The sequence below is a fragment of the Fopius arisanus genome, unplaced genomic scaffold (assembly GCF_000806365.1).
Source record: "Fopius arisanus strain USDA-PBARC FA_bdor unplaced genomic scaffold, ASM80636v1 scaffold00001, whole genome shotgun sequence".
NCBI lineage: Eukaryota > Metazoa > Arthropoda > Insecta > Hymenoptera > Braconidae > Fopius > Fopius arisanus.
In genome coordinates, this window is record NW_011887740.1 from 106242 (window position 1) to 133898 (window position 27657).

Here is a 27657-nt window from a genome sequence, read left to right on the forward strand (position 1 = left end):
TAACAATAAATCGTATCAATAAAAGAGAGTGAAAAACTCCAACAGAGTTTCATTAGAGATCTCAATTCTTCCGATTCATAAAGCCAACGGTATCAAATCCCCCGAAGAGCATTAGCCTCGATGAGAAAACCTCAACGAAATGCGTAATCAGGAGAGAAGTGTCTACAGTCCAATACTCAAGACGACTTTTATCTTTTGCCGATGTTGAAATCAGTTGATTACAAACTGGGATTGTCCAACATCAAATGAGAATCGAGTATTAAGAAAGATGAAATCATTTGTTCTTCTTCTTCTGTGCACTTCTCAATTATGCTAGAGTGCTAGATAAAAGACGTCTTCCACTTCAAGGAGCATTAAGTGCGGTTGAGAACAATTCATAAGTGATTCTTTATTCACAAACTGTGACTTTTCACATTTTTTGACAATCAGCCAGAGAGCAGAGCACCGACAATGACCCAGTTGTACTGACACCTGTATGTCTTTTTCAACCAAATAAATTACTTAAATTATCAGTTATCTTCAGACGAATATTTATTTAAAAACTTTTTTTTGACTGACATCAAAACGGAAATAATGAAAATTGAATTACTAGAAGTATTTTGTTAATCCGTTTTTTAGAAATTATTTGGGGTGATTTCGATGGGCCAATAATTTAATTGGCAGCTTATATTGATGAACAGTGTTATAATTGTTGGTGAGCAACCGTGACGGTCATGTGATGGAGTAAAGATGACGATTTCGCGAATCATCGCCACCATTGATCGAGGATCACCAAGAATATCATAACAATATAACAATATGAGGAGTAAGTTTAATGACAAACTGTTGTTTCCCCATTTTTAAACTGCTCTACGAAAACATGAACATTTGTTTTAAAAAGTTTAATGAACAGTGCTTATACTGTTATATTGTTATATCATATATAAATACTTAAAAAAACATGTATTAGTAAGATGTATTCGTAATAACTCATAATCAAAAAATTCTCACCGTCAGAATGACAGCTAACTAGATGATTGTTATATGACAATGGTCAGAATATGGGCAATGAGAATTGAACTTCGGGGGTAATTTACTGAATGTGACAATTTTTAACTAGTGAAATTATCCCTTGAACGGAGGGGGATCGATAATTCTTTCTATTTTACTCGATGTTTATTAATTTAATAATTAAACACAATGAACAAATTGTTGTTGTTGGCCCTGGGTTGAGCCCTACGAATGAGCAAATGATTCAAAAAATAAATTTTTAAAGCTGAAGTACGTTTACTGAGAGTAACTGGGTCATTGGCGGTATGCAGCTTGCAAAATTTTTGCAGTTAATAAATTATGAAGTTTTTTTTTTTCAATACTGTATCACAAAGTTTTTCCATTTACTTGAGGTACCCTATGCACCGTAAGTAGAAACTTTTCACACCGCCATTCTACAACTTCACGCTCTTTTCTCATTCTGTTTCATTCACTCCTCATTTCTAGTTTGCACATTTAATTTTACCTCGGTTGCATCGTTAAACGTGATGACAATTTTAGCAGATGAAAAAGACAACTGTACAAAGTTGAGAGACAAATAAACACCTGATAGAAATTAAATACTGTATATATTTTTTTATACACACACACACATTATTATCATTTATTTAACATAGAAAACTCTTTCGATATTCTCACATAAAAGTTCAAGCATTTTCATTGGTCGGTGGTCGATCGAACATCAAGGATTGAGTACATACCTGGAACAAACAGAAAAATAATCCATTACTATGAAGTTCAATAAGTAAAACCACTTGGATGATAACTTTCGTAATATCTTAATGCTTCGACTTATTATTTCATGATAACAAAATTTATCTCCCGGACTTCCAAACAAGACGTGAGTCGAAAACACACAGATAAAGTGAATTGCAATAAAAAATATCGCCCACTACTTGTTTACTTTCTCTCTAGCTTTCAAGACGGGTCGATTCAATCAGAAAACAAAGAAGAAGACTCATGAGTAGGTGGAAAACAATCAAAACATTCTCTCAACAGCCTTGAATAAAAAGAAAAACAATTATCACTGAAAGCTCGCTGAACACCGATAAAAGGTCCGAGAAAAAAGGGTTTCAGGAATGAGGTGATAGTAGAATAAGGGAAAGCTTTCGATGGCAAAAAAAAAGAGGATGGGACATTATTAATGACGATGTCGCTGCAAGAGGTTTCACAGCCAGCAAAAAATATGCGGACGGTCCTTCCGCGGTTTAGACGAAAATCGCATCAGCTCGTACTTTTTTTCGTACTTGAAGAATTATTAATGGTGTCGTGGCACTTGTCAGTGCACTATCGCACAATTGTCCAGATCGTTGTTTTCACTGATAATGCGATACATATTTCGATATCGCTGTGGTTTTGAAGATGTGATGATGAAAAAGTTTCAAGTGCAGTGCGTCTGTTTTAATTATGAGAAATACTAAGTACAAATTATGAAATGATTCAGGTTATCCGAAACAAGAAACAATTGTCCAGCATTTATGTATGGATGAAAGAAAATAGATCTGAAAGGTTCAATAATTCCTCAAGTTCATCTCTAAAAAAAGTAAAAAATTATGAGGTAATTTTCTGTGAATAAATAAAATCTTATATCAATCTTGACTTATAGTGGCTGAAAATAAAGAACTCATAAACGTTCAAACAATTTTTATGAGGATGATGTATTCTTTCTGCGTTTTGTTCTGTAAAATTTCCCAATCGTTTGATAAATATCGTGGAACGACTTGATGTCAACACAGCGGTCATTTTTACGAGATGTGTCGTACAATTCAAATGACAACTCGTACAGTTTTTATTCTAAGTCACTTTTTATTGGAGTTCATTTCACTCGCGCATGACACTTCCTATCATGATTGAGACGTTCTTCCTCTAGTAATTCCTATTGCATTTTTCTCTCTGTGTACTTGACACATAGGATGAAACGCTGGATTTTGATTGCGGTTAATTAACATAAATCATAATTAATTAATTAACATAACAAAAATCATGATTGAAAATTTCAGAATTTTCGATTTCTTTTCAATACAAATTAATCGTCCCAAACTACTGAAACAATGAGGGATAAGCGTGACAGACTTTCGAGGTATCGATAGTCTCGATCTTTGTTCTTTTCATAATACGAGAACGAACGCGCGCTAGAGCGCGCTGTAATTATAAAAATCGCGATTAAAAATTGTTAATTTAAATGAGTTCCAAATTCAAATTAGCCGCCTCAGATGACTGAACCAATGAGGAATACGCGTGACAGAGTTTCGAGATATTGATAGTCTCGATGTTTATCCTTTTTAGGATAGGAATAAAAATTGTTAATTTAAATGAGTTCCAAATTCAAATTAGCCGCCTCAGATGACTGAACCAATGAGGAATAAGCGTGATAGAGTTTCGAGATATCGATAGTCTCGATGTTTGTCCTTTTTATAATAGGAGGATAGGAGGATGGGATATATGACACCCCGCGGTTATTTGAATACCTTTGTGCTTGACTAAAGAATTACGTCGGAATTTTTGAATCCCGCAAACGTATGTATCATGTAATCATGTGAATCGATCAGTCAATCAGTGTAAATTTAGTCTTTTGGAATAATGATGGATACCTCGACTTAGATGGTGAGAATCAATCTTCTGAAAAAACAGAATTCCTCATTGTTTCGTTAAACTCGCCACGAGATTTCCTGCAGATTTTCCATGTTATTGGTCAAACGGTTCCGCGATCTGTCATCCATAATTTCCGTTCATGCGATGAGATGAGAGTAAAGAATGCATTTGCGACCGCCAAGAATCTGATAATCACGTGATAGATTTCCGGTACTTTCCAATGATCGATACGCGGATGTGTGTGGGACCCATCAATCTTCTCTCCCGCCATTGGTGGAGATGTTTAAAGAAAGAGAAGAGGTGGTGTGTCGTTGGCAAGTCGATGTGCCTGACGAATGAAACGCATTAGTGGCAGAACCACCCGTGCTTTCACCTCTTTTCCGGTGCACCCAGAGTGCCATGGAAAAAGAAGATTTTCACGAAAAGCTTCACATATCCCAATAACAAGGTCGATTACGCAGCACAGGAACTGACGGATTATGCGAAGAAATCAGTCATCATCTGATGACAATAAAAGAAGCATGATGGAGCCCTCTGGACGTTTAATAAATCGATGGAAAAAAGCGTAGCACAGCGAAATGACAGGGCGGGCAAACCACAGTCTGGCTAATCGCTGTTTTATGTTTCCTGCAATTTGTTGGATACAAAGCTGAAGGGAACGAGTTGGAACAACAGTTGTAAAAAAAAGTACGGAATAAAGTCGAAACGAGGTTGAATGGTGTATAGAGGAATGCCCGGACGTGCAGGCTCGCCAGCGATTTCCGCTAGTAGTAATCCACTTCCAATCAGTCCAGGGGGAGCGAGTGGACGAGCAATTAGCCAGCCTTACGACAGGGCTTTGAGCGTTGAAACGATTTTCGAGGGGCAGAGGTGAGGGCATAGTGGAGACGTATAGATATGACCGGGAAACTCTGGCTTTTGGCTACTGGTGTGCTGGAATCATTGGCAAAGTTAGGGAGTGGTGGAGTCTAGGAAACGTCGTATAGAGAGGGTAACGTAACTGCTGGACAACGCCAGCTGGGAATTGCGGTTGACAATTGATTCTGTCGAGTTTTAGTCTCACTTCGGGGTCACTCTCTCTAATTTACCTTGGCATTCTGGAGGTTCTCTGATAAACTGGTATGTCCAGGCTCGATTGGTTATCCACTAACTACCATCATTTTGGCTGACACTTCTAGTTTTGACACAAGGGTAATACTCCCTCCATCGACGATTCAATTTACACGGCAAAGAAATTATTCATGTGATGAAATTGATGAGGAGAGCATTAGGTGGGAGTCATTGCGTTCGAATGCGAGGAACTTTGCAAATCAATTGGTCTGATGACTTTTTTTTTGTGTTGAACTGTCAGTGATGGTGTCGGATTGTTTGGTATCTCATTAACGCATCAAAATGGAAGTGAAGGTTGTTGTCCTGTTACGTTTGAAAGTGACGAGAGTAACCAGTCTGTAGTACTCCGTGCCCATTATAATCAGTTCTCAGAACACTCAAAGTTTTAGACAATCCTGTGCAATCCTATTCACAACTGATCCTTACTCTAATGGTATTAATTTTTATAATAAATTGAAGCTTTTATTAGAGAGAACAGACCAGTAGCAGGAGTTAAATTAACCTCTGGCTCTTCATATTTTCATAATAATTAAGTCCTTTTCTTGGACAGAAAAAATTAGACTTCAATGCAATCAAGTGTCCTGTAACGATTCACTAATTTAAAACAACATAAAACACTTCTAATTGAAACACGAAATAAGCAAAAATATTCAAGAGACTTATAAAATGAAAAATACAATGATGGTAGGACGAACGAATCGTCTTTACTTGATTGTCTTGACAATTAAGTCTTGACAGCCTAGAGAGATTATTAGGGTTGATACATTAGCAATTTTCTAATTGCCATCGTTTTCATCACTGAACAAGTCAAACGACGCTTTTCTCTCATTATTAAATATAATGTGATTCAGATTTTCTCTTGTGTTCCACAAAATTTTTCACAATTATATGTGTGGATGCAGAGTGACTCGGTGGTTACAGGCTGACGGAAACCAAAAATTTACAGGCGGTAACGCAAGAGTGATCTAGAGTCATATGAGTCTGTCAACTACAGGCTATATATCGGTTCATTTTACGTCACACTTTAACAGGCTACGGCCCGTTAAATGCTGAAAACGAGACTAGGCGTCACTTATGGGGCCATGGCCTGTGATCACGATTTCCAGATCATTGAACACGCCCCGAAAATCCCAGCTAATGGGTCTGGGTGACACAAACATCATTCCAATGGTCAACATGTCTAAAGAAAAAGACTTCCTGCGAGAAATTGAATTATTATTACTGACGTATTGCCCTAATCGGTTTGCCGATGTGGTTTAGAATAATAATTATAAATAATGATGACATAATTCGTCATTCTTGTTTATTTTGCATTTTACCAATGTTTATCGATTTTATTGCGTTGTATTGGAGAATATCAAGCTAGAAGACCTTGCAACAGGAAGCATTGGGTTAACCATGTATTTGACATGGATACCCTCAAATTATCTGCCTCCAGTAAGCAACAGCTCAAGCTTAAATTTGATGTTGCAGTGAAGCCACATACGGTTGGCAGGAGTTTCAAGTCATGGAAGTGTCTCCCATTGGAAGAGAATTAATATCAGTGACGAGATGGTTAATTTACATGAGGTTCCTTTCTACTTATTCTCGACTGTAAATTCGATTCTTAAAGCGAAACCTGACATCTTTCTCTTCGGTTTTTATGACAAAACTATGTATATCATTAAGGGCTCGAGTAAAGGAGGGCCGGCTTAAGGACTAGCCGTTTCTCTTTGAGTTAAGAGTTAATGATCAGATTAATAGAGAATTTGGAATTAAGCTGGTTGTCCTTTTCATTGAGCAGTCTTTCATATCTGCACGGTGCCTTATTCGTTGGACAGATACAAAAGGCCATCATGATTGGGTCTCTTCGTCTATTAAGTCTTTATGTAGACCGGGCGATTCTGAATCGCAGTTGACCTCACCCTGTACGTAACGAGGGAACAATGGTATTGCGTAATTAATACAAATTTGTATCGTTTAGTTTACTAGACGAGGTGAAGACCCACCCCTTGAGAAACGCTCTGCGACCTCATTTATGAGAAAGGAAATGATTTAATTCACTTAACCAATTAATTTGCAAATGAATAATTAAAAAAAAAACATGATTCACTTATTCATTTGATTTTGTTTTATTTAACATTCTTTTCATTTATTTTTTTCGTACGGAGTATGTTGTGTATAAAACTTAGAATTTCCATTTTCTCGTAATTCACTCAACAATTCGTCGAAGTGATGTTTAATAATTTTCCGTTTTTTACAATAGAAGTATTTTTTTTTCAACACACTTTTTTCAGTCGCGCCATTTAGATCAATATAAACATAAAATTCATCCAAAAATTTCTAAGAATATTGCTCATTTAGAATATGTTAAATATATAAATATCTATATAAATAATGAATATTTAAATATTTTCGTGCGGAATTTGAATCGATTTATTGGAATAATCCTCAATTCTTGACTCATAAGGACATTTCATTTTTCGTTTTATCCGTCCTAATCTCTTCCATTTCCGTTTTTCACGCACATTCTTTTCCCCAATAAACTCACTATCCGTGCACAAAATACCTTTCTTCTTTCTTATTCGAATTAATACTTTCTCCACCCTGAGATATTTTCAAAATGTTCTTTCCAGACCTGATTGGAGAAAAATTCAATAATATGATTATCCTTTCGGACCTATCGAGTTTTTCCACTCCTCCAACCGAACTATTGTCTTTCCATCCCAACGACTTCCTCCAATTACTGAAAAAACAAATGTCTATTTCTACAGGTCTTTCATCCCTACCAATTCATATTGTACCTTGTACCAAAATTCTTTTGTAACTTTAGTATAACCTAACGCGACTCTTAAGGAAGAACACTTCAATAAAGGTCTCTATCCCCCTTGCTTTTTATTACTTATTCTTGTCTGAAATATAACTAAAATCCTCAAACTTTGTTCAGTTTTTTTTCTTAAGGCATATTATTGTCACCACACACCCCAAGTGATAAATTCACAACATAAAAATTAACTAAACAAAGCATACACCAGCGTGTTGTACACATTTTGCAAATATTGATCTGTAAAGTGTAGCTCTGTGGAACCTACAATTCCAGAGAATCCAAATTGAATCAGTATTAAAGCAAAATGAAACAAGTAGTTATGTAACGAAGTTCTGATTAAATGTTGTAATTAATTTCGCTCTTTCAGTTCAGTTGAAATCACTAACCGGCATGACTAACTATCCAAATGAACTCTCAGTGGCGATTTAATTATGCAACGTCAAATTATATTAAATTTTTCTCGTAATTAAGTCAAAGATAATAAAATTGATCAGAATAAATAATTTGAAATAGTAGAAATATTGAGGGATTCATTATTTACTAAATCGATCAAACCCAGACTGTACTAGTATGTACATTCTTCCATTAATTTCATTTTTTAATATCTTTTATCAATTAATTTAATAATAATAATAAACATTTGATTTTTTTCTGTCAGCTGGAGTTCTGGTTTTTTCTAGAATTCCTCGAAATCCACTCGTTAATTTTCATTTATCTTCCGTTTAGGAACAAAATTTCTAAACATAATTTGTCATGCAATTGGTGCTGATTCATCAAATTATTTGATTGAAATAATTGTTCGATAAATTTACTTCTGTGTTTTAGGGATTATGATTGACTCAAATATCCTGATTAAATACAATTTTCGATTTTCAGATTTTTAATGGGTTAAAATATTCTGTGTGTTTTTATCCTGCGCCGAACGAAACTATGTCAAACCCATCCAAAAACATGACTTCACCAATCAATAATTCTATTTACCTAAAAGAGTAAATCGGTTGGAACAGTCGAGAAATTAGGGCACCGGTCTAGGCATGCGGAAGGCAAGAGTTATAGAGGTACAGAGTTTACAACTCCCATACACTACGATAAGATCCAGAGAGTAACGTCAAGTTAGAGAATGTAAAGTCAAGTCTAATTATTCACATCTTCGAGGAGTTTCGCGCCAAATATTTTACTTTCAACATACAGATGTGATCTGCTTGATTACCAACGACGCCACAATATTTCTTTTAGATTAATAAATCTAAAATAATTCACCGAATTTCCTCAACTGATCTTCCGAATAATACAACGAATCATCGCTGGATTTTTGTTATAAACTATTCTGGAAATTTAGCATATTTAGTAAGAGGATCTTTTCGGCTTATCGAGTAACATAAATGATTCTTTGTAATAACGAAGACGTTTTGAGGATAAAGTGGTTTTTCTGAAATAAATCCAAGATAATTCTAATTTTTTTTTATTTGCTGAGAAATTCGGACCCAAAAGTCGCGTCAGCAATGACAACAAAAAAATTTTTCAATGAGTACGAAAACTCTAACGTATCAGATGATTCTAAATCATCTAAACATAACGTTTTAAGATTAATATTTTAGTTATACTGATATAGATTGAGTAATTCACTACACATTTGGAGCTGAATAAATCAGTAAAGCTAAATTCAGATCATTCACAATTTAGATTTTTCAAAATCGTTCTACTCTAATTCTCTAACGTAACTTTTCAATCTGAATAGAAAAAAAAATTGAAAAGTCAAAGTTCACACAAAAGTCGACTCGAAAGATAGCATAGGAAACTTCCTGGCTATTGATAAGCCTTCACGTGTAAAAAAAATCCGAATGATGTAAATAACAATTTTCGAAAGCAAGTTTTTTCAACTAAATTGGGTTATTCTCCTGAAAGCTCAGACCGAACCCTCGTAGGTTGACACGTTTTTTAATTCAAAATTCCTGGATGGAACTAAAAAAAAAGTTCTAAAACTATGTATTGGAAATGGGATGATTAAATAATGAAGAAAAACTTAGTTAAATGTAATTGTCACTCAAATATACTTTTATTTTAATGTCACGAGGAAGGACTGTCTTTACTCTCTGGTGAACTATAGAAGACTAACCACAATTATGACTATGCAAAGGCAAGAGAAATTAGTCATCAATATGAAGAAGAAAGAATCCTCTGTTCTTTCTTTCTTCCTAGGAAAAACTGTATTTATGTTTGAGCCTTTCTGGTTCCACTTACATCGATTGGTTTTTGTATATATAAGTATTGAGTTGCTTCAGATAAATAGTTTATATTAACTCAATATTTCAACACTATGTAAAATATTAAGGTTTACTATCCCCCGAGATACTCGATACTATGCGCCCGATATTATGGGTCAAATTTCTGGACGGATGAAAAAAAAAATGATAATACGCTGCCCTTTAGTCGAAAGTATGCGATAAGAGTTATATCGTAAACACTGAATTCTTTCTAAGAGTCGATAAAAAATATCTCTGGATCGCAGCGCATATTGCAGCGTATATTCTCTAAAGAGGAAGAGGATACATTCAAAGCCGGATAATCCATTGGAAAATGAACGCTATAACGCAAGATGTGTCATTATGAACTGCAAAGTGTACAGGTACTAGTCCAACTCTATATATCAACCTTGATATATCCCGATGAGAAGCCTCATTTATATGGGCTCTATCCCGGACAATAGGATCCAGGGACAGAGCTTTTCGTTTAATGTGCGAGGATGGTGGACGAAATACACTATTGTCCGTCCTTTTCCATCAAAAATTTTTCGAATGCGATTAGCGTCTCATGTTTTCGCTGACGGAACACTCGCATTGTCTGCAACACACTAGGGCTGACTCCAACCATTTTTCGGTCCAACCCAAATTTCGAACAATACAGACATTACGTCATCATATCCTGGCATCTGGAATTATTAGAGGAGCTTTTCAGTTGAGTTTGTGTTGTTACATATCAGCGTATTCATGCACAGTTGGAATTGTCACCGACCAGACAATAACAAGTCGCTGTTTTCATTTTTCATCGACGCAGTATCGTGCCCACAAGTTTTTTTACATAACAACGGATAAACGGCAATATCTTTTGCAAAAATCGGAATGATTATTATTGATCTAGAGGCCAGTGAAATTAATATTTTTAAAAAGAAAAGTTGAATCAGCGCAGTTACTGGTGAGGTGTTGGAGGAAAAGGCGAAACGTTAACAATTGGTTTTATCTCAAGCACTATGATGAGCCGGATTCATGTTGAATTTTCTAAAAGTTAAGCACCAAAAATCCGAATGTGCATACACCTGATGATATACTGAGTGTTGGAAATATTTTCGACGTTAAAACGAACAAGAGACCTGTTGTGACAGATCAGAGGGAATAATGGAAACATTTAGGCTGTTTATACTAAACAGCCTAACACGTGGACCAACCCCATAGACAAAGGGCCTTGTCTAATGGGTAGACCTGACACCCTGGACGATTTGGTGACTGAGGACACTTGGAAACGAACTCTCGAGCAAGCAACATTAAATTCACCACAATCAACCCAGCTTATATTATATCGAGTCTTTAAATCAAAGTTTAATTGTTAACAATAAATGGAAGTTCGGAATAATTAATTAAAATAAAATCGTAATTATTTAGTTTCTTACATGAGTAACAAATTTAGGTAAAGGAAAACTATATGCATCTTTGATAAAATTCATGTGATAGTCTGACTAGTAACCAGCCAAGGGGGTGACTATAAGAGGGATTGCGACGAAAAAAGAGTTGGCTGAAAAAAACTCGTTTAGTTGAATTCCAGCAAGGTGAAGACCAGATCATATATCATCTTTATGGGGTTTACACCAGCGATGCCCCCGTCGTGAACCCTGGGTAACGTCAAACGCTGGTATGATTTCGATATAATAATCACATTATTTTGATTTTGAATTTATTTGATATGAATTGATTGATAAACTTTGATCGAATATATACCTCTAGAAGGGAGGAGTGAGAAGTCTCATATATCACACAGAAGCCTAGGAACCTAAATCGCAAATTAAATAGTATTTTAGATTAGTACCTTCGCTCCTCACGGGTAATTGGATTGTTTCTGCACTCTGAAATATATAATACTGTACGCCACTCGAGCGTTAATTTTATCTTTCACGCGTGTGATAACAAACCTCGCTTTTCGCTCAGTTTCTTAATTTCGGAATCATAACAACCGAAATTAAATCCTTAATACGGTAATAAAGGTTCAAGTACTTCTGTCGAGTAAACTGATCTTTGGTGAGAATATATTTTTTTCTCAGACCATGGCTGCAAAAATATAATTTTTTCATGTTTCATAAAATTCTAGACCATATTCCATATAAGAAATGAAAATGTTATTGAAATTCCAACGGACGATCGGGAAATTATAAAAATTTGTTGAGGTAAAGAGAAAGTCCAAATTCTGTTGATTTAACAGACATTACTTTTTAACAACGATGGACTAAGTTCTTCTGCAAAACTAAAATTTGCAACATCAAAGAGCTCTCAAGGAGATTTATTAGTCTGAAAAGTGGACGACGAGAATAAAAAGTATAATGGGAGATGCGAATTCTCTTGAAATTAAAGAATGAGAAGTGGGTGCCTACCAGAGCTCGACTTTTTTATTGTCAGCCATCCACGAAACAAAGGGGAATTTTACCGAGAAATTGAAAGGAGAGACCATGAAAATATACAGTCGAGAGTACAGCATACAGAGATGAAATAAAATAGCATTTATTGAAGTTACTATAAGTCAAATTGCGAGTTCCACCCGTTACGAATATAAACAAAAGGAGAATAGTGGTGAAAGAGGATGGAGAAAATAGAAAAGGGAAATGAGTATAAAGGGTTAATCAAAAACGTCTCAAGGAGAAAAAAGTTGAATTAAATCCTTTTCTCGCTCTCGGGTGAATCTTATAAAACGCCAGATGAGAGAATAAAAGATGAAGGGAATAAGAGAATGATTTCTCTCGTTGAAATACTAGTGTTGGCCGGGGTTCCATTGGGCGATGTGTTTTCATTGGTGACGCTAGCTTTTATTCTCTACCCTAGAATTTCCAACAAAATGATGGAATGAAGCATCGTATTATTTCTTCTTCTTTGTCCAAGGGATGTAATTCGAGTTCCACGTTCTATTCAAGTCTGGAAGAGCACACAAGAGTTATAGGAACTATTACGGACATACGAGTACACCATTCTGGAAGATATCATGTAAACAATGAAGAAAGTTAGATCGAAAACATTGAAAACTACGGTTAAGCTCTCTAAGCGGTAATATTTGGAATGAAAGACGAGAGAGGGGACAAAAGTAGAAGAAAAGCCTTTGAAAAAGATAAAATAAATGATTTCGTGCGTTGGGAGAAAACAGTTCTTGACTGAAATTTCCAACGAACTTATTACTTCTTTGGTGCAGAAAATAGACTTGAGGAATCCTGAAAGGATTTTACGAATTTCATGATCTGAAACCGAACCAACCAATCCATTAGTAAGCAGAAAAATGCCTTTATGTTGTCAAGAAAGGAGCCGTTGTGAAGACGCAGCATTAAGTTCCTCCATTAATGCTAAAAGCCGGGGCAGTGATACTTCAACGTCGATTTTCCTAGCTGCGGTGTAACGTTATTACCCCATGTTCATCGTCTTCAGATCCAATTTCTATGCTCTTCAGATAAGTTTCTTCTCAGCTTATGAGCTGTCTCACTCAGGTGCTACAGCATTTTTCCCATGCCACTAGTGATCATTCATCAATGGATTTCGCAATTTCACAATTCAAGTGAGACTCAGTATATTTTCAGAGTCTAGGCCAACACCATCTGTAGGGAATTGGCTTGACGTTTGACCCGTAACACGTGTTACCAATATTTTCTATCTGGTCCATGAGAGTTGATATTGCGTTGGAATTTATATAGAAAATCACATTCCTTCGGGTTCCCTTTTCAATGAATTTTCAATTTTTATGAGACACAATGTCGAATTGCCGACAGTAATGTTAACGGTTGAATTCCATTTTGCTTTCTGACGGCATTTTATTTTTTCAACAAACAATATGGACATTTTCCGATGAAATGGCTTGGGGCATCCAGAAATAGGGAACTTCGGCGTGGAAAGATATATAGCTAGAATAAATGGTTAAATAGGTTTTTTTTTCAGCATAGAGATACATAAAAAATATATGATGCGATATACTGTTATCATGTAGCTGTTTTAAAGCCGCTTTCCAAGCGATCGAAAATTCCATTGCATTTGCCATTAAATTTGTAGGATAAGGCGGAAGCTTAAAACTCTCAGTAAAAATCGATTATCATTCAACATGGAAAATAATGTTTTCTGGAATTTTTAATACAACTGAAAAATTTAGATTTTACCGTTCTAAAATTAAACCGTTCTACAATTCCAAAATATATTTTGCAAGAAAGAAAGAAAAACGGGAAAACACGGGAAATAAAAGTAAAAATTTAGATGATTTTGTGATGGAAATTTCAAGACATTTTTAACGCGCCTATACGGCATTGAAAATCGGTGAAAATATTGAAAACTCAAGCGAAAACTTCCTAGAATATTCAATCCATTGGAAATTCAATTGCATTTGATGTTGAAGTTTTACGAAAAATCGATTACCGTTCAACATGGAAAACCGAATTATCTCGAATTTGCAACGCAAATAAAAATTTACTAACTATTTCTAATCGAAACTGAATTCAAACTCACACAATCGAAAGTTCAAATGACATCATCAGAAACTTTAAGAAATTTGTACCAGTGTACCAATATCACAATATTTCCCTTGAATTTCACTATTGAGAAAAATGCATGTTTATGCTTACCTATGGATTATTTTTTCATCTGCAAATCGGTCTATAGAATTTATCCAATTATCGAAAATATCATGAAAGCCCCTGAAAGTAGGTCGCGAATTCCATTCCGAGTTCTGACTACAATAGTACGTATTGTGAAATTGTATTGTATAAATAATTTCATTAGGAGCTCGAGAGGTAAATTTTTTCTACAATTTTCTCGCAGAGTTTTTCCTGTATTAATTATCACTGAAATCCACTCCGGATGATTTTGCGCACGCATCCGGCTGGCTCATCTCCGTGCAAAAATTATTGAATTACATTCTACCGGTTTCAACCTTGTCCTTTCAAATCATCAGACTTATGTAGAATAATGACGATTGATCGAACTCGATTGAGCCATCGTAATTAAAAGAGAACAATGGATTACATTCGATAGGTTGCTCGTTTCCTGCAGTTCTTGTATGTGTAAAATATTTATAGATGAAGACTTGTGAATGTTTGGACGAGTTCCAAATGGAAGTGTTTCCGTAATTTTTCCGAAAATAAATGGATCTAGCTTGTAATTAATTGGAGACGTAATGCCAGAAGTTCTCTGTCGTTTTACAAAAATAATTAATTGGAATGAAAATAGAGTTGCAATCATCCAAATCGCATTTCATCAGGAAGTTCTCAACACTTGTATCTCAATTCCAAACTTTCTGGCATGTGGAAAACGTTTCCATTCGGATGTGGAGTTCATAAATCTCCAGTGTCCACGTCCTCTCATCCGAATGTAATTCGAGTCTCTGAAATATGTTTGTTTTTAATAGAAAAGTAAAAAGAAAACTGTTTTGCAGACAATTGATCGTTTCTCGCGGGTTTAGAAATTTCTCTATAAAAGGAATAAAAAAACTTTTCTCTGGTGTAGTTCAACGATTTCCTGAAGTTTCCAAAGGCCTGCCATTTTTTACTCCAAAACTTCGTTCCATTCGAGCATGGAATGCCCCTGAACTAACTCTTAGATAAAATAAGGCTCCTATCCTTCTCTACTTTAAACATTTCTGCCATTCATAAATCACCGATTAAATGTTATTCCATGTTTCTTAACAACAGCAACAAAGATTCGCTTTATAAATGTACAATTCTATTTTTTATCGTTTGCTTTTAAATTTAAAATAGAGTTTCATCAATTAGAATTTTCAAAAAACCAACGGCTCAACCGCTTTAAAGATAAAAAAGTATATGAAATATAAATCGTGGCAGGGAATACAAAAAACAACCGAATCGATTGACCATTTGATTTATGCGATATAATTATCGAAAATTCATAAATTTATGTAATGGAAAATAGTTAATATAGAAAATATATAGTTATGCTTTAGCTATTCATGCACAGTGCTTTCAAGTGAGACTATATACCGCCAAAAGGTCATATTCTAAACTGGCCCATTTTACAGCAGATAAACTTTTTGCAAAGACTATCGTGCTACGACAACCTTAAATGTTTATCCCTAGCATTAAAAAATGTACGTGTGAAGTGTTTGCGTAGGGCAAACACTCTTTATTACAGTTGCGTTTAGGAATTTGAGAGTTTTCTTTGCCATATGAGGGTCTTAGTCCTGTATGAGGCCCTTTCTGGAACACAGGTTGTATTATTAGGAAGTGAGAGCAAGTGAGGAAATTAAGTTTAAAATAAAGAAAATAAAGAAGGCTTGTCTGAAAATAAGAGAAATACAAGGGAGTCAGTTTGGACTTGGCTGATCGCGAGTGAGGATGTAGAACATTTTTTCTGTTATATCAGTAATATCAGTCAGTATTCTTTTTCAAATATATTTTGTTATCCCTTTTGTTGGAAATCTTTTTGGAATAATGGAAACAGTTTTATGAGCAAAACCGCCCAACACGTGGACCACCCCCTAGACAAAGGGCCTTGTCTTTTGAGCAGACCTCTTACCCTGGACGAACTGGTGACCAGGGACACTCTTTAACGAACTCTCTAACAAGCAACATAAGCAACTAAAGTTTAATTGTTAACAATAAATGAAAGATTGAGTCATCCAATTAAATTATTGGCAATATAACTTCATCTACACTTTCAAATAAAAGGATCCTCTTCCTATATCATTTTGATCCTACACATATGTTCTGAAAAAAATATAATATATCGGATATAGAGTGAATATGTTCTCGTATGTATAGATATTATACACACATATTCGTCATATATCGAACATATGAACGCGATATATCGGTATAAAATGCAATATGTCACATATATGTCACATGTAATTATTAAGATATATATTTTTTCTGTGCGGTTATTCCATTTTAAATTGACGGAATCATCATCGTCTCCTTCAATCTACTGAATATTATTCACGATTTGTTCCTTTGTCACTTATCATCATGGCACCACGAAAAAACGCATCGATTGAATGCCTACATTTTTTATCCGAAAATTGCCAACTCGCGCAATAAATATTCACTTATTTTTGGAAAGTTCTATTCACATTCTGTTATACATTTGAGTCAATCCTCCGCGTACTTTAGCACTCATGTACAGAGAACATAATTGGGTAAATGGAAAAATGAAAAAAAAAATTCTTTTGAAATTAACAAATGGCAATAATGAATAGTCGCAATTTTTTTTTTTATTATTGCGAGTGGTAAATATCGAATTGAATAAATTTGCTCAAACCAAGTAATTGAAATTTTGGAGTTTAATTGTTATTTTACGTGATTGCAGGAACCCAACCAAGTAACCTCAACTAATTATTTCTTTTCTATATTAAGATTAGAAAAATATTTTCAACTGCTCAATAGTCACAAAAAATTAATACAATAAAATTTAAAAATACTTGTTTCGGTTTCGATTTTTTATACCTACGTTATTGATAGTACACTCTTTTCTTGTTATTACATATTTATTAAGAAATAGTGAATTAGCGTGAATCTATCAAGATTAAATTAATCAAATAGTTACTCAGTTGGAAAATATTTTCCATTGTTGTAAACCTAATTTAATAAAAATAACTAATTTTGGTCGCCAACTAGGTTATTTTACTAAATTTTTCTCTCAGTAATAAAAGAATACGGAAACTATATTCAAGTGTGTATATATAATTTCATCAAGGCGGGAAGCCATTGGCGAGTCATTCCAGACTTGAATTAAGAAAAAAAAAATAAAATGACGATCAATCCTGTTAATATTTGATCGACGCTTTTTCTCTCTCAGCTCTATTCATCACCTCTCTATGTTTTTGAAAAAAGGTCTCGACACTCCGGTGGCAGTTAGTTCCACTAAGTTTCCCGCATTCGACATTAAACTGTTCCTGTCAGCTATGGGGCAAAAAGATGGGAAAAGCAAGAGGACAGCCAGTTGTCCTGACACATGCATGTCTGCATTCAGTCGTTGTTAACTTGTGTAAACACTTGTTCTCGTCAAATTTCTCCATCCACCGGTGCTGTTTTCGCACGTCAAATTCAGAGCACTCAACCGACCGATGTACAACAGCCATTATAACAAAAATTTTGGCGCATCGCACTCACCGCATCAATTTTTCTAATAATTGCCACAAAAAAAAAGAAAAAAACGAATGAGATTGCTTTAGCAATTGCGCAATTTTTAAAATTGAAACAATACCACTCAGACCAAAATCGACGTATATCAATTCACGTGATCTGCATCACTTCATGAATCGTTAAACCCAATAATGAAATACAAATAGCTTTGAAATTGTTCAAAAGCTTCATCATGGAATATCGGCAATTGTAACGAACCGAGACACCTAATTAACTCTCCCAGAATTAATTATTCTCCGAGATTATATCTCTGACCCAAAATACATTTGATTGCGTTCAAAGTGTGCCCTCAATCCACTACAATGAGATAAACATCATCAAAATTACATTCACCGAGAAACTAATGAGAATCAACCGGAATCTGTTGGAGGAAATTTTCCTCACGTTGATACTGCGGTATCTGGCTGTTTCACGACGTAAATACTCAACCGATTAAACGTTCAACGCAATAACACGGAGGCAGACAGGGAGTAGTTTGCATGTAATGTCAACGTTAATTGTCCTCTGGTGGATCATATACGATTCACGACAGATGAACGCCATGTTTACCCAAACCGCAGTGGAACACATGACATGAGTGCTGGCCTCCATATACCCTCTAGCATCCTCTTTGTCGCTGGATCCACACTATTTTCCCACTCGCTTGGGAATCCGATGAAACGCTTCAATTAGGCATGAACACTGCATTTTATCTCATGGAAATATTCCAAATTTTGCGCATATCGCGTCTGAATCACATCTGTAATGATCGATTGGTCATCGGAGGCCATCACTTAAAAATCTGCAGACATCGCCAACTCATTGGATATTGCGAATTGAATCAATGTGTGCTGTGAATGCTGATGGAAATTCCAGATCTATTGCTGGTACTAGAAGTGTCATGTTGCTTTCTATTGAAATGTGTCAATAGCTGTGCTATTCTATTCATCGCAAACTCTTCTACTCCAAATCAGTTGAGTTTGCGTCAAACATAAAACGAGTAGTAGGTGCTAGAGAATTTAACCGTAAAACTCACTAACAATGTCTGTCTTATGGAAATATTTCTAATTAGGCGCACATCGCCCGTGAATCATAGGTTTCATAATCGATTAGGCATTGGAGCCTATCACTTAAAAATCTGCAAATATGGTGAATTTATATAAATAACGCATTGAATCAATGTTTGCTGCGAATGTTGATGGCAATTTAAGCTCTATTGCAGGTGCTACGAATGTGATTTTGCTAGCTATCGAAATGTGTAAATAGTTCTACTATTTTGTCTATGGCGGATCGTTCTAATCCGAATCAATTGAGCTTGCATGAAACATAAAATAAGTAATAAAATGGGTAGTAAAGCTGCTAGGAAATTTGAACTTAAAACTCATTAAAAATCCTGGATAAAATGATTTTCTAATTAAATCTCCACTACGTCGCCATTAAATAATTAGTTCACTGCTGCCTCGCATTGTATTATTTTAGGTAATGGAATTAAATTATTCATAGAATTATATGAATCGTATATCTTTGATAGAACATGCACTTCATTAAATTATTACTATTATTCTAAGATCTTAATCAATAGTTTATAATCGTATTGCCAATATTGAACGATTAAATTCCTCTTTCAGAGGCATAAATAGAATAACAGGTAGGATGCTAAATACTAAATCTGTTTTTTGTAGTTAATTGTTAACTACCGAGTATTATTTCAAATGTTTGTGGATGTAAAATTCATCAAATCCAAAACAAGAATTTCAAAAATTGTAAAAAATTCACGAAAGTTTAGGATTTCTCTGCAAAACGCGCAACATGTTCTTTATTTCGACTCTGAAACTACCTTTACCTCGATATTCCATTCATATTGTCATCTTCAGTAATATAGTACACTCGTGCTGCTCAATAAATCAAACCGCCAAATGTAGGTACAAGACTCGGCACATGACTCTGAGTGCTCCTCTTCAAATACGACGCCCGATTCAGAAAGAATACTTCTGTCCAAACGACCACCACTACTGAAGTGGTGCATTTCAAATGTCAAATGACTGGTAAAAATTCAGACGATCTACGGAATGCCTCTCGTTTTGATGTTATCATCTTACGGTTCATACATTTTCTTCCTTCACATCCGTCTCTTGACTCGTATTTCCTTTCCTACATTTTCCGAGTCGAACGATACGTACGATCTTTCCTAACGGATATATTCTCAATCCAGAAAGATATACGGAGAAAGCGTAAACCTGTTCGACTCAAAGAGGTTTTATGTGTGTTGCTTTTGTATGGTAAATTTGTAGCATCTAAGCTGGCACGCGATTTTTATATTCATGAGCTGACAATACGTTAGAACATACGAATTTCTTTCCTTCAATAGAGAAGTATAGATGAAGATTATTGGCTATTAACGAGTCGTTTCAATTGCCAACAAATGAAAACCCTAGGAATATTTGGAATATTCATTAAGGTTATTTGAATTCAACGGATAATTAAAGGATCCCATAAATACAGCCATTGACAAAGGGATCTGCTATCTCCGCATTTGGCGAAACAACTTCCTCTCGCTTTGACCGATCTAATCCCCAAAACTGCGAACCCCGAACATTTGTATAAACTATCGCATTTTTTCGAAACTACCTGAGACGAATAAAATGGGCGAGGTTAATCCCTCAACCTGAACGAGGGTGCTTGAGAATCCTCTTATCTTCCACCAATAGCCCTTCTCAAATAAACGAAGTCTCTATCGACTGGATTCAAATACCATTCCAAGACGAAAATTCCAGAGATCAATTCCCACAAAATAGTAACTCTTCTCGCCTTATCATCCTACGTTAAACTTGACAATTGAACCCAAGCACACATTTGTCGAGAAAATAACTGAGAGTAACGCACTGAAATAAATGCTGATGACATCTTAAAGTGAACCCTTACCGAGAATGCCTTGAGAAAAACCAGACACTGAATGATGCCCTCCATAGTATCCCCAGTCAGACAGAATGTGCCAGTAAGATGACGACCTTTTCGACCAATCACCGAGCACATGCTCGCTTGGACAAAAGCATTTTGCGTTCTTGATGCAGCGGTGAGAGCCGAATGATGAGGTCCGGTGCTCATTAACCGCTCCAACGAGTCCATCCCTCTTTATTTTGTATCTTCCTTCAACGATGATCCCTCTATACCTCGTCTTTCAGGATTATAACGGAGAATCAGTTCTACTAAGATTCACAAGACGTAAGGCGACACTTTAAGTAGCACATCCTGATACTATGTTACTCCACAACAAAGTTCCAATCGCCAGCAAATCACATCAAACCTGTTCATAAGTATTCCGCAAAATCCTCTGAAGCATTGGTTTCCGCAATCTGGATTAGTGTTCTATGATAAACAACGTCTCGCAGAGTCAACGCGTTCAGCTAAATATGTCAGCTCAACTCGGTGGACACTCGGATTACGTTGAGTACTAGGCAGAGGCACTAACCTCGTCTGTCAAGCCCAGCCACTCCATTCGTCCTCAATTCACTCAATGATTGATCAAAGCCTGATACCCTCATCAACCAGCCGTTCAAGTATTTCATCAAACACTATTTCCCACAGAGGCACTGTTCTCCCTGTTGAATCAATCCAACTCTCTGGGATAGGTATGCATGCATACGTCTAACGGTACGAAAGATTGATTATAGATGGTTGAAAGCATGACTGACAGACTCCCATGAAGTTTGATGGCCCATGATCGACTCAGATCAATGCACTTGCACTCTCAAGAAGTTTCATAAGTTTGAGAAGACTTCATTGAATATGCCTCATCAAGCTAATTTGTATCCATCATCACAAAAGGAAATGAGCAAATGGACTTCACACGACATTTCAACATCGAAGTGGACTTTTGAATGTTCTTGTGGTTCACCAATGCTTTTCACTTGATTCCGTGGCTGGCCTGCGGGTTACAAGGAAATGTATTGTCCCCAAGGGTTTCAGCTCCTGGTAAGTATTCAATTCATCAGCTAAATGTGTTTCCTAGTCCATTTATCTTTTTGCGAGGAATATCCCAATGGCAACATGATTCAGATTCTCGTACACATGCACTTGGATTTGGAATCCCTTTTCTTATTGTGAACAGCACTCCGGAGGATTCTGTGGTGAAATTTTGTGCGAGATTGAGTAAACTCGGGGTGAAGGTGGTGCCGATGGTCCAATATCATGGGGATTATGGCTCGAGGGTGTTGCATAACGTCTGATCAAATCGCAGAACTCATAACAAAGAAAGCATATTCCAATTATCAGAAAAGTATCCATTTTTGAAATGTCTCTTTTAAATTGATAGGTAGCGATCAAATTGATTGAATCACACACCAGCAGATACCTACGATTTTAATTAAAAATTGAGTTTGTGGGGAATATCAGCGTCAATCAATTATTGAAAAATCTCGTTTCCCACATTTCATCAGTCACAATATCCCACTCATTAATTGTACCGGCAATCACCAAACGTCAATCATAGAGATTCCTCGTGAGCACCATTGTCTTGTGTTACACGCATGCTAGCAATATGGTGGCACTCCAGCCAATAGAGTCGGTAATAGTTATGACAATCCAATGCCAACAGCACTGGCGGTGGTACTGGATCGGGTGTCGGTGTTGATGATGTTGACGGTTGTCCCGTTGCTATATCTACAAACAAGGATCCCATTGGAAGCACCATGCACAAGAATTGGCAATCTGGCTCAGTTTCTCTAATTATGCATCCACGACGTTGTTGTCAATTGAAATGGCAATTGCTGACCTAGACTACAGATGCTTCAATCCGGGAAGCGGTCCTACTGTGACAACTATACAGCAGTTGGCGTCATCGTGGCGATCATCATTATAAGAATCAGCATCCCAAATGACAGGACAAATCATACCAATTACTTCTTGATGGATCACTGATTGACACTTCACTATCGATGATAAAGTTGATATCACTATTCAGCTGTATACTTATTTGATGGTATGCCACTAGTTGTGGATGCTAGTAACTTTATTCGCACTGGGACTGTCAACGTGGATGGAAAACGCTGTGATTACGCCACTTCTGGAAAATAGAGTTAACTCGCAAGGGTCCAACGTATGACTAGCGGGATACTCCTGGCACTGAGGGTGCGCCTCCACGAGAGACTAGCGTCACAGGGGATGCTGGGCGACGGCGCGGCCTGCGGCGCCACCCTATCCACTCCGCCACCAGTACCCCGCACCCACCAACTCCACCACCCATTCCAACCGACCACGCCGTTTTATCTCCTTCCCTTTTTACTCCCTTTCTTTTTCTCCTTCAGTCGTGCTTTCCTCCCTTTTTTTTTCTCCAACTTTCTGGGTGCTCTTATTTTTCACCTTCCAACCTCACATCCTCAGTGGAACGTCTCTTCCCTACGCTTGTACATGTCCCATGTATCTGCCCAGATTTTCTCCCTTTTTCTATCACAACTTCACACGATAAAAGGAAAATTTTGAGTTTGGAAATTTGCGGAAATGGAAACTGCTTTCCGTCTGATATTTTTTTTTCTCTGTATGTAGTAATGTTTTATGTCGGAAATTTCAAAGTGCTTATGACGAAACTGATTAAATCGATTCTGTACTGGGACCAGGTGAATTTGTCGCTCATCAAATGCGGATTAACGGTCATTTAATCCTCAAATATAATCCACTTGTGACAGAAATGATTTTCATGCTCCTTCGGGATATCTGCGGCTGACAGGAAGCTAATGCGATGTTAAGGATTAAATGGTGAATTGAAGGCAAACAATTTTCCAAAGTTGGTCTATTAAAAATTCTTCAGCCCACACTTTTGCCAAAGAAGTTTGATTGGATGTGCATCGAAATCAAAAGTTTGACTTAGAGAGTTAACTCTTAGATTTTGTAAAGCAACTTTCGAATTTCGCTTGCTAATCTTCTCTCATTTCATCTCTTATCTTTCCCAACTTGTTACAGATGATGGATGGGGTAACTTCAATTAGGGAGAAAAAACTTTCCGGAAATTCCGAAGACACAAATGGACGATTTCATCTGATGAGACCTTTGATCTGAAACTAGAAAATCTTATCCGATTTCCCAGAAGCTGCGTCAGAGGTCTCGCGAATATCCGATAACATTGGTCGGTGCATCCGCTGCTTATGGGGTGTTGCATTGGTGCACCGTTAATGGCGAATCGGCCGATTCGTTGGTTACCGATAGGCTGTATAGAACAAAGTGCGCGTGCACTTAATCACGGCAACAAAGGCAACCTGCCACGTAGTTTGGAGATCGATAGGGAACAGGGATGTGGCTCACTGTCGACTGTGTATCAACTCCTTTCTATTCTCCAGTCACTAACGAGATTTGTGTAGTTGTCTCAATATCTAACGCGGAGTTGGGGATGAATAATTTGCTGCACTAGTTGGATTTTACAGCTAAAAACGGAGGCTTGCGGTGCAGGAATAGCTACAATGCTATTTGCACATCATTTCATTTTCTGATGTGATAAGTGGATTCCACAGAAATGCAGTGGAATGCAGCGATGACGGGAGACTTGATAACTGAGTAATATGCGAACATTTGATATTTACCGATCTTTGTCTCGACGGAAAGTATTAAATTAAGTGTTAGACGGAAACTTTGATTAGCTGTTGTTAATTATCCAACGAGTTGGTTTTTTCGAATGTTCATTTAAATTTGGCTTTGTCTGGAGTTACAGGACACGAACTATTAATGTTCTTTGATAGTTCATTCAGTTGTTAGGTAATCATCAACCAATTTCTATTTCAGGATTTTTGACGCGATCTTTACTATTCAGCTAGACTTCTCGATGAGTATTAATAAAGATAATAACTCTTCTGGGCATGTTCAAGGTTGCAATTGGTCAATAGCTACACACAGAAAATACTACACTTAAAATACAAGGTTTAGAATGTAATTTACGAATTTTTTCATCTTGCGAATTACGGGTTTGGAAACTTAAATTATGAGCTAAAACTAGGTAAATTACCCCCAGAAATGCCGTAAATTACGATTTTTATGTCGTAAATTACGGGGTCGATCGCGTAATTTACGTAATCCATTCTTGCTTTACACTTTTTTTCTCAACATATAGACCCTTGTTGGTAAATAAATACTCCTATCGCTATTATCACCAGATGAATCCTCTGATATTGATTTCCTGACGATCATGTTGTTAATTACTACAGAAAATTCATCAATATCACGTAGGAATGCGGAATTATAAGAGCATGACGGACAATTTCCTTCTATGGAAAAGGTGTGGAGTTAGGTATTTGTCGAATTCGGTGCAATCCAAATTCTCGAGTTATGCCTGACGTTACGAACGCGCGCGTAAGGATGCCATTATTCGCGTAATCCAAATACTTGGAGTTGCTCCATCAGAAAAAGGAATTCGAATTCGGGAGAAAAATACGTAAAACCGAGGGGTGGGAGTGAATCGATCGAACAGAAGTAATTAATTTTCAATCGGTTGGCGGTCCTGGCGCAAGGTAAGAGCATTTGAATCAGGAGAGGAGGGAAAATCTGTGGAGTTGCCGGCAATGAAACTGCAAATGGGATAGACGTTACCAGAGCGACGGCAGTGGTACGACTGGCGGGCTTCGAGGCTTGGATATTTAGAGCTTGTTCAACTACTGATATATTTCGACATTTACGACTAACCAATAATTTTATGTGATGCATTATCCGACTTGAATAGTAAATCTTCAACTCAATATTAGTGTTGCCAACTCCACCTCAGATATTCAAAGCCTTTCCACTAATGCTTATATAATCACTATTCCATTGAAACTTAAATTTCGTAATCTACTGTTCGCAAATTAATTCTGCAGTGCTCAATTGGCGTAGAACTAACGTAACATTTTCGTTATTAATGTATGATACTCGAAAATTTTGTGATTAATCTATCAACGGAGTGTAATTCTGAGTTTTCCACTTGAGAATTTTTAGTTATTACACTGAGGAAGAATAAGCGTCCATCAAATTTGTGTAATTGATTGTCATTTAATTTTTTTTCGTTGATTCAAGTCCGAAATGGTGGGAGCCGATAGCGTCTCGTTATGATGGAAGTATACATATACTCAAATAAAGTTTTTATAGTACTTTGTAAGCCTATTGATTCAAACCTGTGTCTCATTCATGTATACGGGCGGAATTGATTTAAGTGTATAGTCGATTGCGAATCAGGATTACCAGATGGTGGCTTGTCGAAAATTCTTTTTTCTTTCATAAGAACATAGGCCACCATAGCCAAGTATCAATGAGCTATCAACAACACCCTGCGCAAAAACGTCGACCATTCGCCTTATCGACTTGTCTTGATTGATTAAGACTGTATAAAATCAAAAAGATATTTTCAAAAAATCGCTATCTGGAAACTCTGGTGCGAGTAGACTTTTCAAAAAATAACTTCATGTTCAGTGCCATGCGTTGCATTCGTTGCGAATTTCAATTTCAAACATACGCGCTCAAATAATCCTTTTTTTCCCCGTGTGTTTAATCGTGTGTTCAAATTCTATCGGTCACTGCGAAGCATTCCGTATTTCTGTTTTTTGGTCGCCAATATATGAAGCGATACCTTTATATCGAGTTGAAAAATATCAATTCAATGAAGAAAAGATTCAATGAAGAAAATGCAACACTGATTTTTAAAACGCATAGTGATTAATCCGTAATTAGATCCAAAACACTTGTTCGGATCGATGAAAATATAAGATTTAATCTGGATTAAATGTGATGTTTTCATCAGTTAGGGTAGTGTCGCTGGACTGCAGTTGGATGAAATGTTTTCACAAGAGTTTAATCAGAAAATCCTCACTATTAGTGGAACTGCGCCTAAGCTCAGATTGGACAAGCTCTTCAACTCCGTTGACTGGGTAATCATGGAAATGATGATCTCGATTAATCATACATTAACATTCGATGCTTACGTTACCGATCCGTTCAGAATTATGGAAGTACGTAAATTCCAAAATTTTAAAAAGATAATGCCAATAATTGTGACAGGTCACAATTAGTCTCATAATATCATTTAATACTTGATTTAAGTATATTTTTGACATATAAAATCTAAATATTAAAACAATCTTAGATATCTAAAAAAATTACCTATAATTTATGTTTTTTTCTTTAATTAATGTCAATTGATGAATACAATATTTTTTTTCTTATTCTAGACAAATTATAACTTCATGATTTTATTAAAATGGTATATTATATTATATTATATATAATAAAAAGCTGGCAAAAAACGTTACATGCTTTTTTTTTTAAAAGGAATAGTGAATCGGGAATAATTCACTTGGCACTCAGAAGAAAAATCAAACCTATTTTTTTCTTACTGATAGAGAGGTGGGAGAAAAAAATAGGTTTGATTTTTCCTCTGGGTGGCAAGTGAATTTTTCCCGATTCGCTAGGTGGACTCCTCAAAACTCTCGAGTTTTCTCGGGAATTTTCACTATTGGGGAATTTAATATATAAGTGAACTATGGCAGGAAATTTAGTCTAACCTATCTTAAGATTGTTGTCGCGTAGAATTTTTTTTCAGTTTTCGTTAACAATTTTTCGTTAACAATTTTATGGTGAATAGTTTGAAAAATTAGCAACAAAATGAGCCTTTTGCGTTTGCAATTGACCGTTTTGAACTTGAGATATAAATTTTTGAAATTCGAGTGATTTAACACGTGTTTAAATGGAGTTTTGCCGATTAGAATTTTTTAAAAATCAACGGCTCGACAGTTTCAAAAATAAAAAAAAA

At 36.1% G+C, this 27657-nt stretch overlaps 2 protein-coding genes across 2 annotated transcripts in view; both read right to left on the minus strand.

The window, feature by feature from the left end:
- Positions 1-27657, minus strand: part of LOC105273548 (neurobeachin-like) — a 248546-nt gene that overhangs the window by 61934 nt on the left and 158955 nt on the right. The window lies entirely within an intron of this gene.
- LOC105269947 (uncharacterized) lies at positions 309-22328 on the minus strand. Its single transcript, XM_011314542.1, has 2 exons — positions 20823-22328; positions 309-1730 (listed from the first exon to the last, which is right to left on the minus strand). The coding sequence occupies exons 1-2, from the start codon at positions 21024-21026 to the stop codon at positions 1677-1679; spliced, it is 258 nt and encodes an 85-aa protein (XP_011312844.1). The 5' UTR covers positions 21027-22328; the 3' UTR covers positions 309-1676.

Bases quoted from the DNA above. Each gene is read 5' to 3' on its own strand.
- LOC105269947 (XM_011314542.1), bottom strand. From the start codon at position 21,026: ATGGACTCGTTGGAGCGGTTAATGAGCACCGGACCTCATCATTCGGCT. The intron at 1,731-20,822 runs GTAAGGGTTCAC...TGTTTGTTCCAG, and splicing joins TTTTTCTCAAGGCATTCTCG to GTATGTACTCAATCCTTGAT.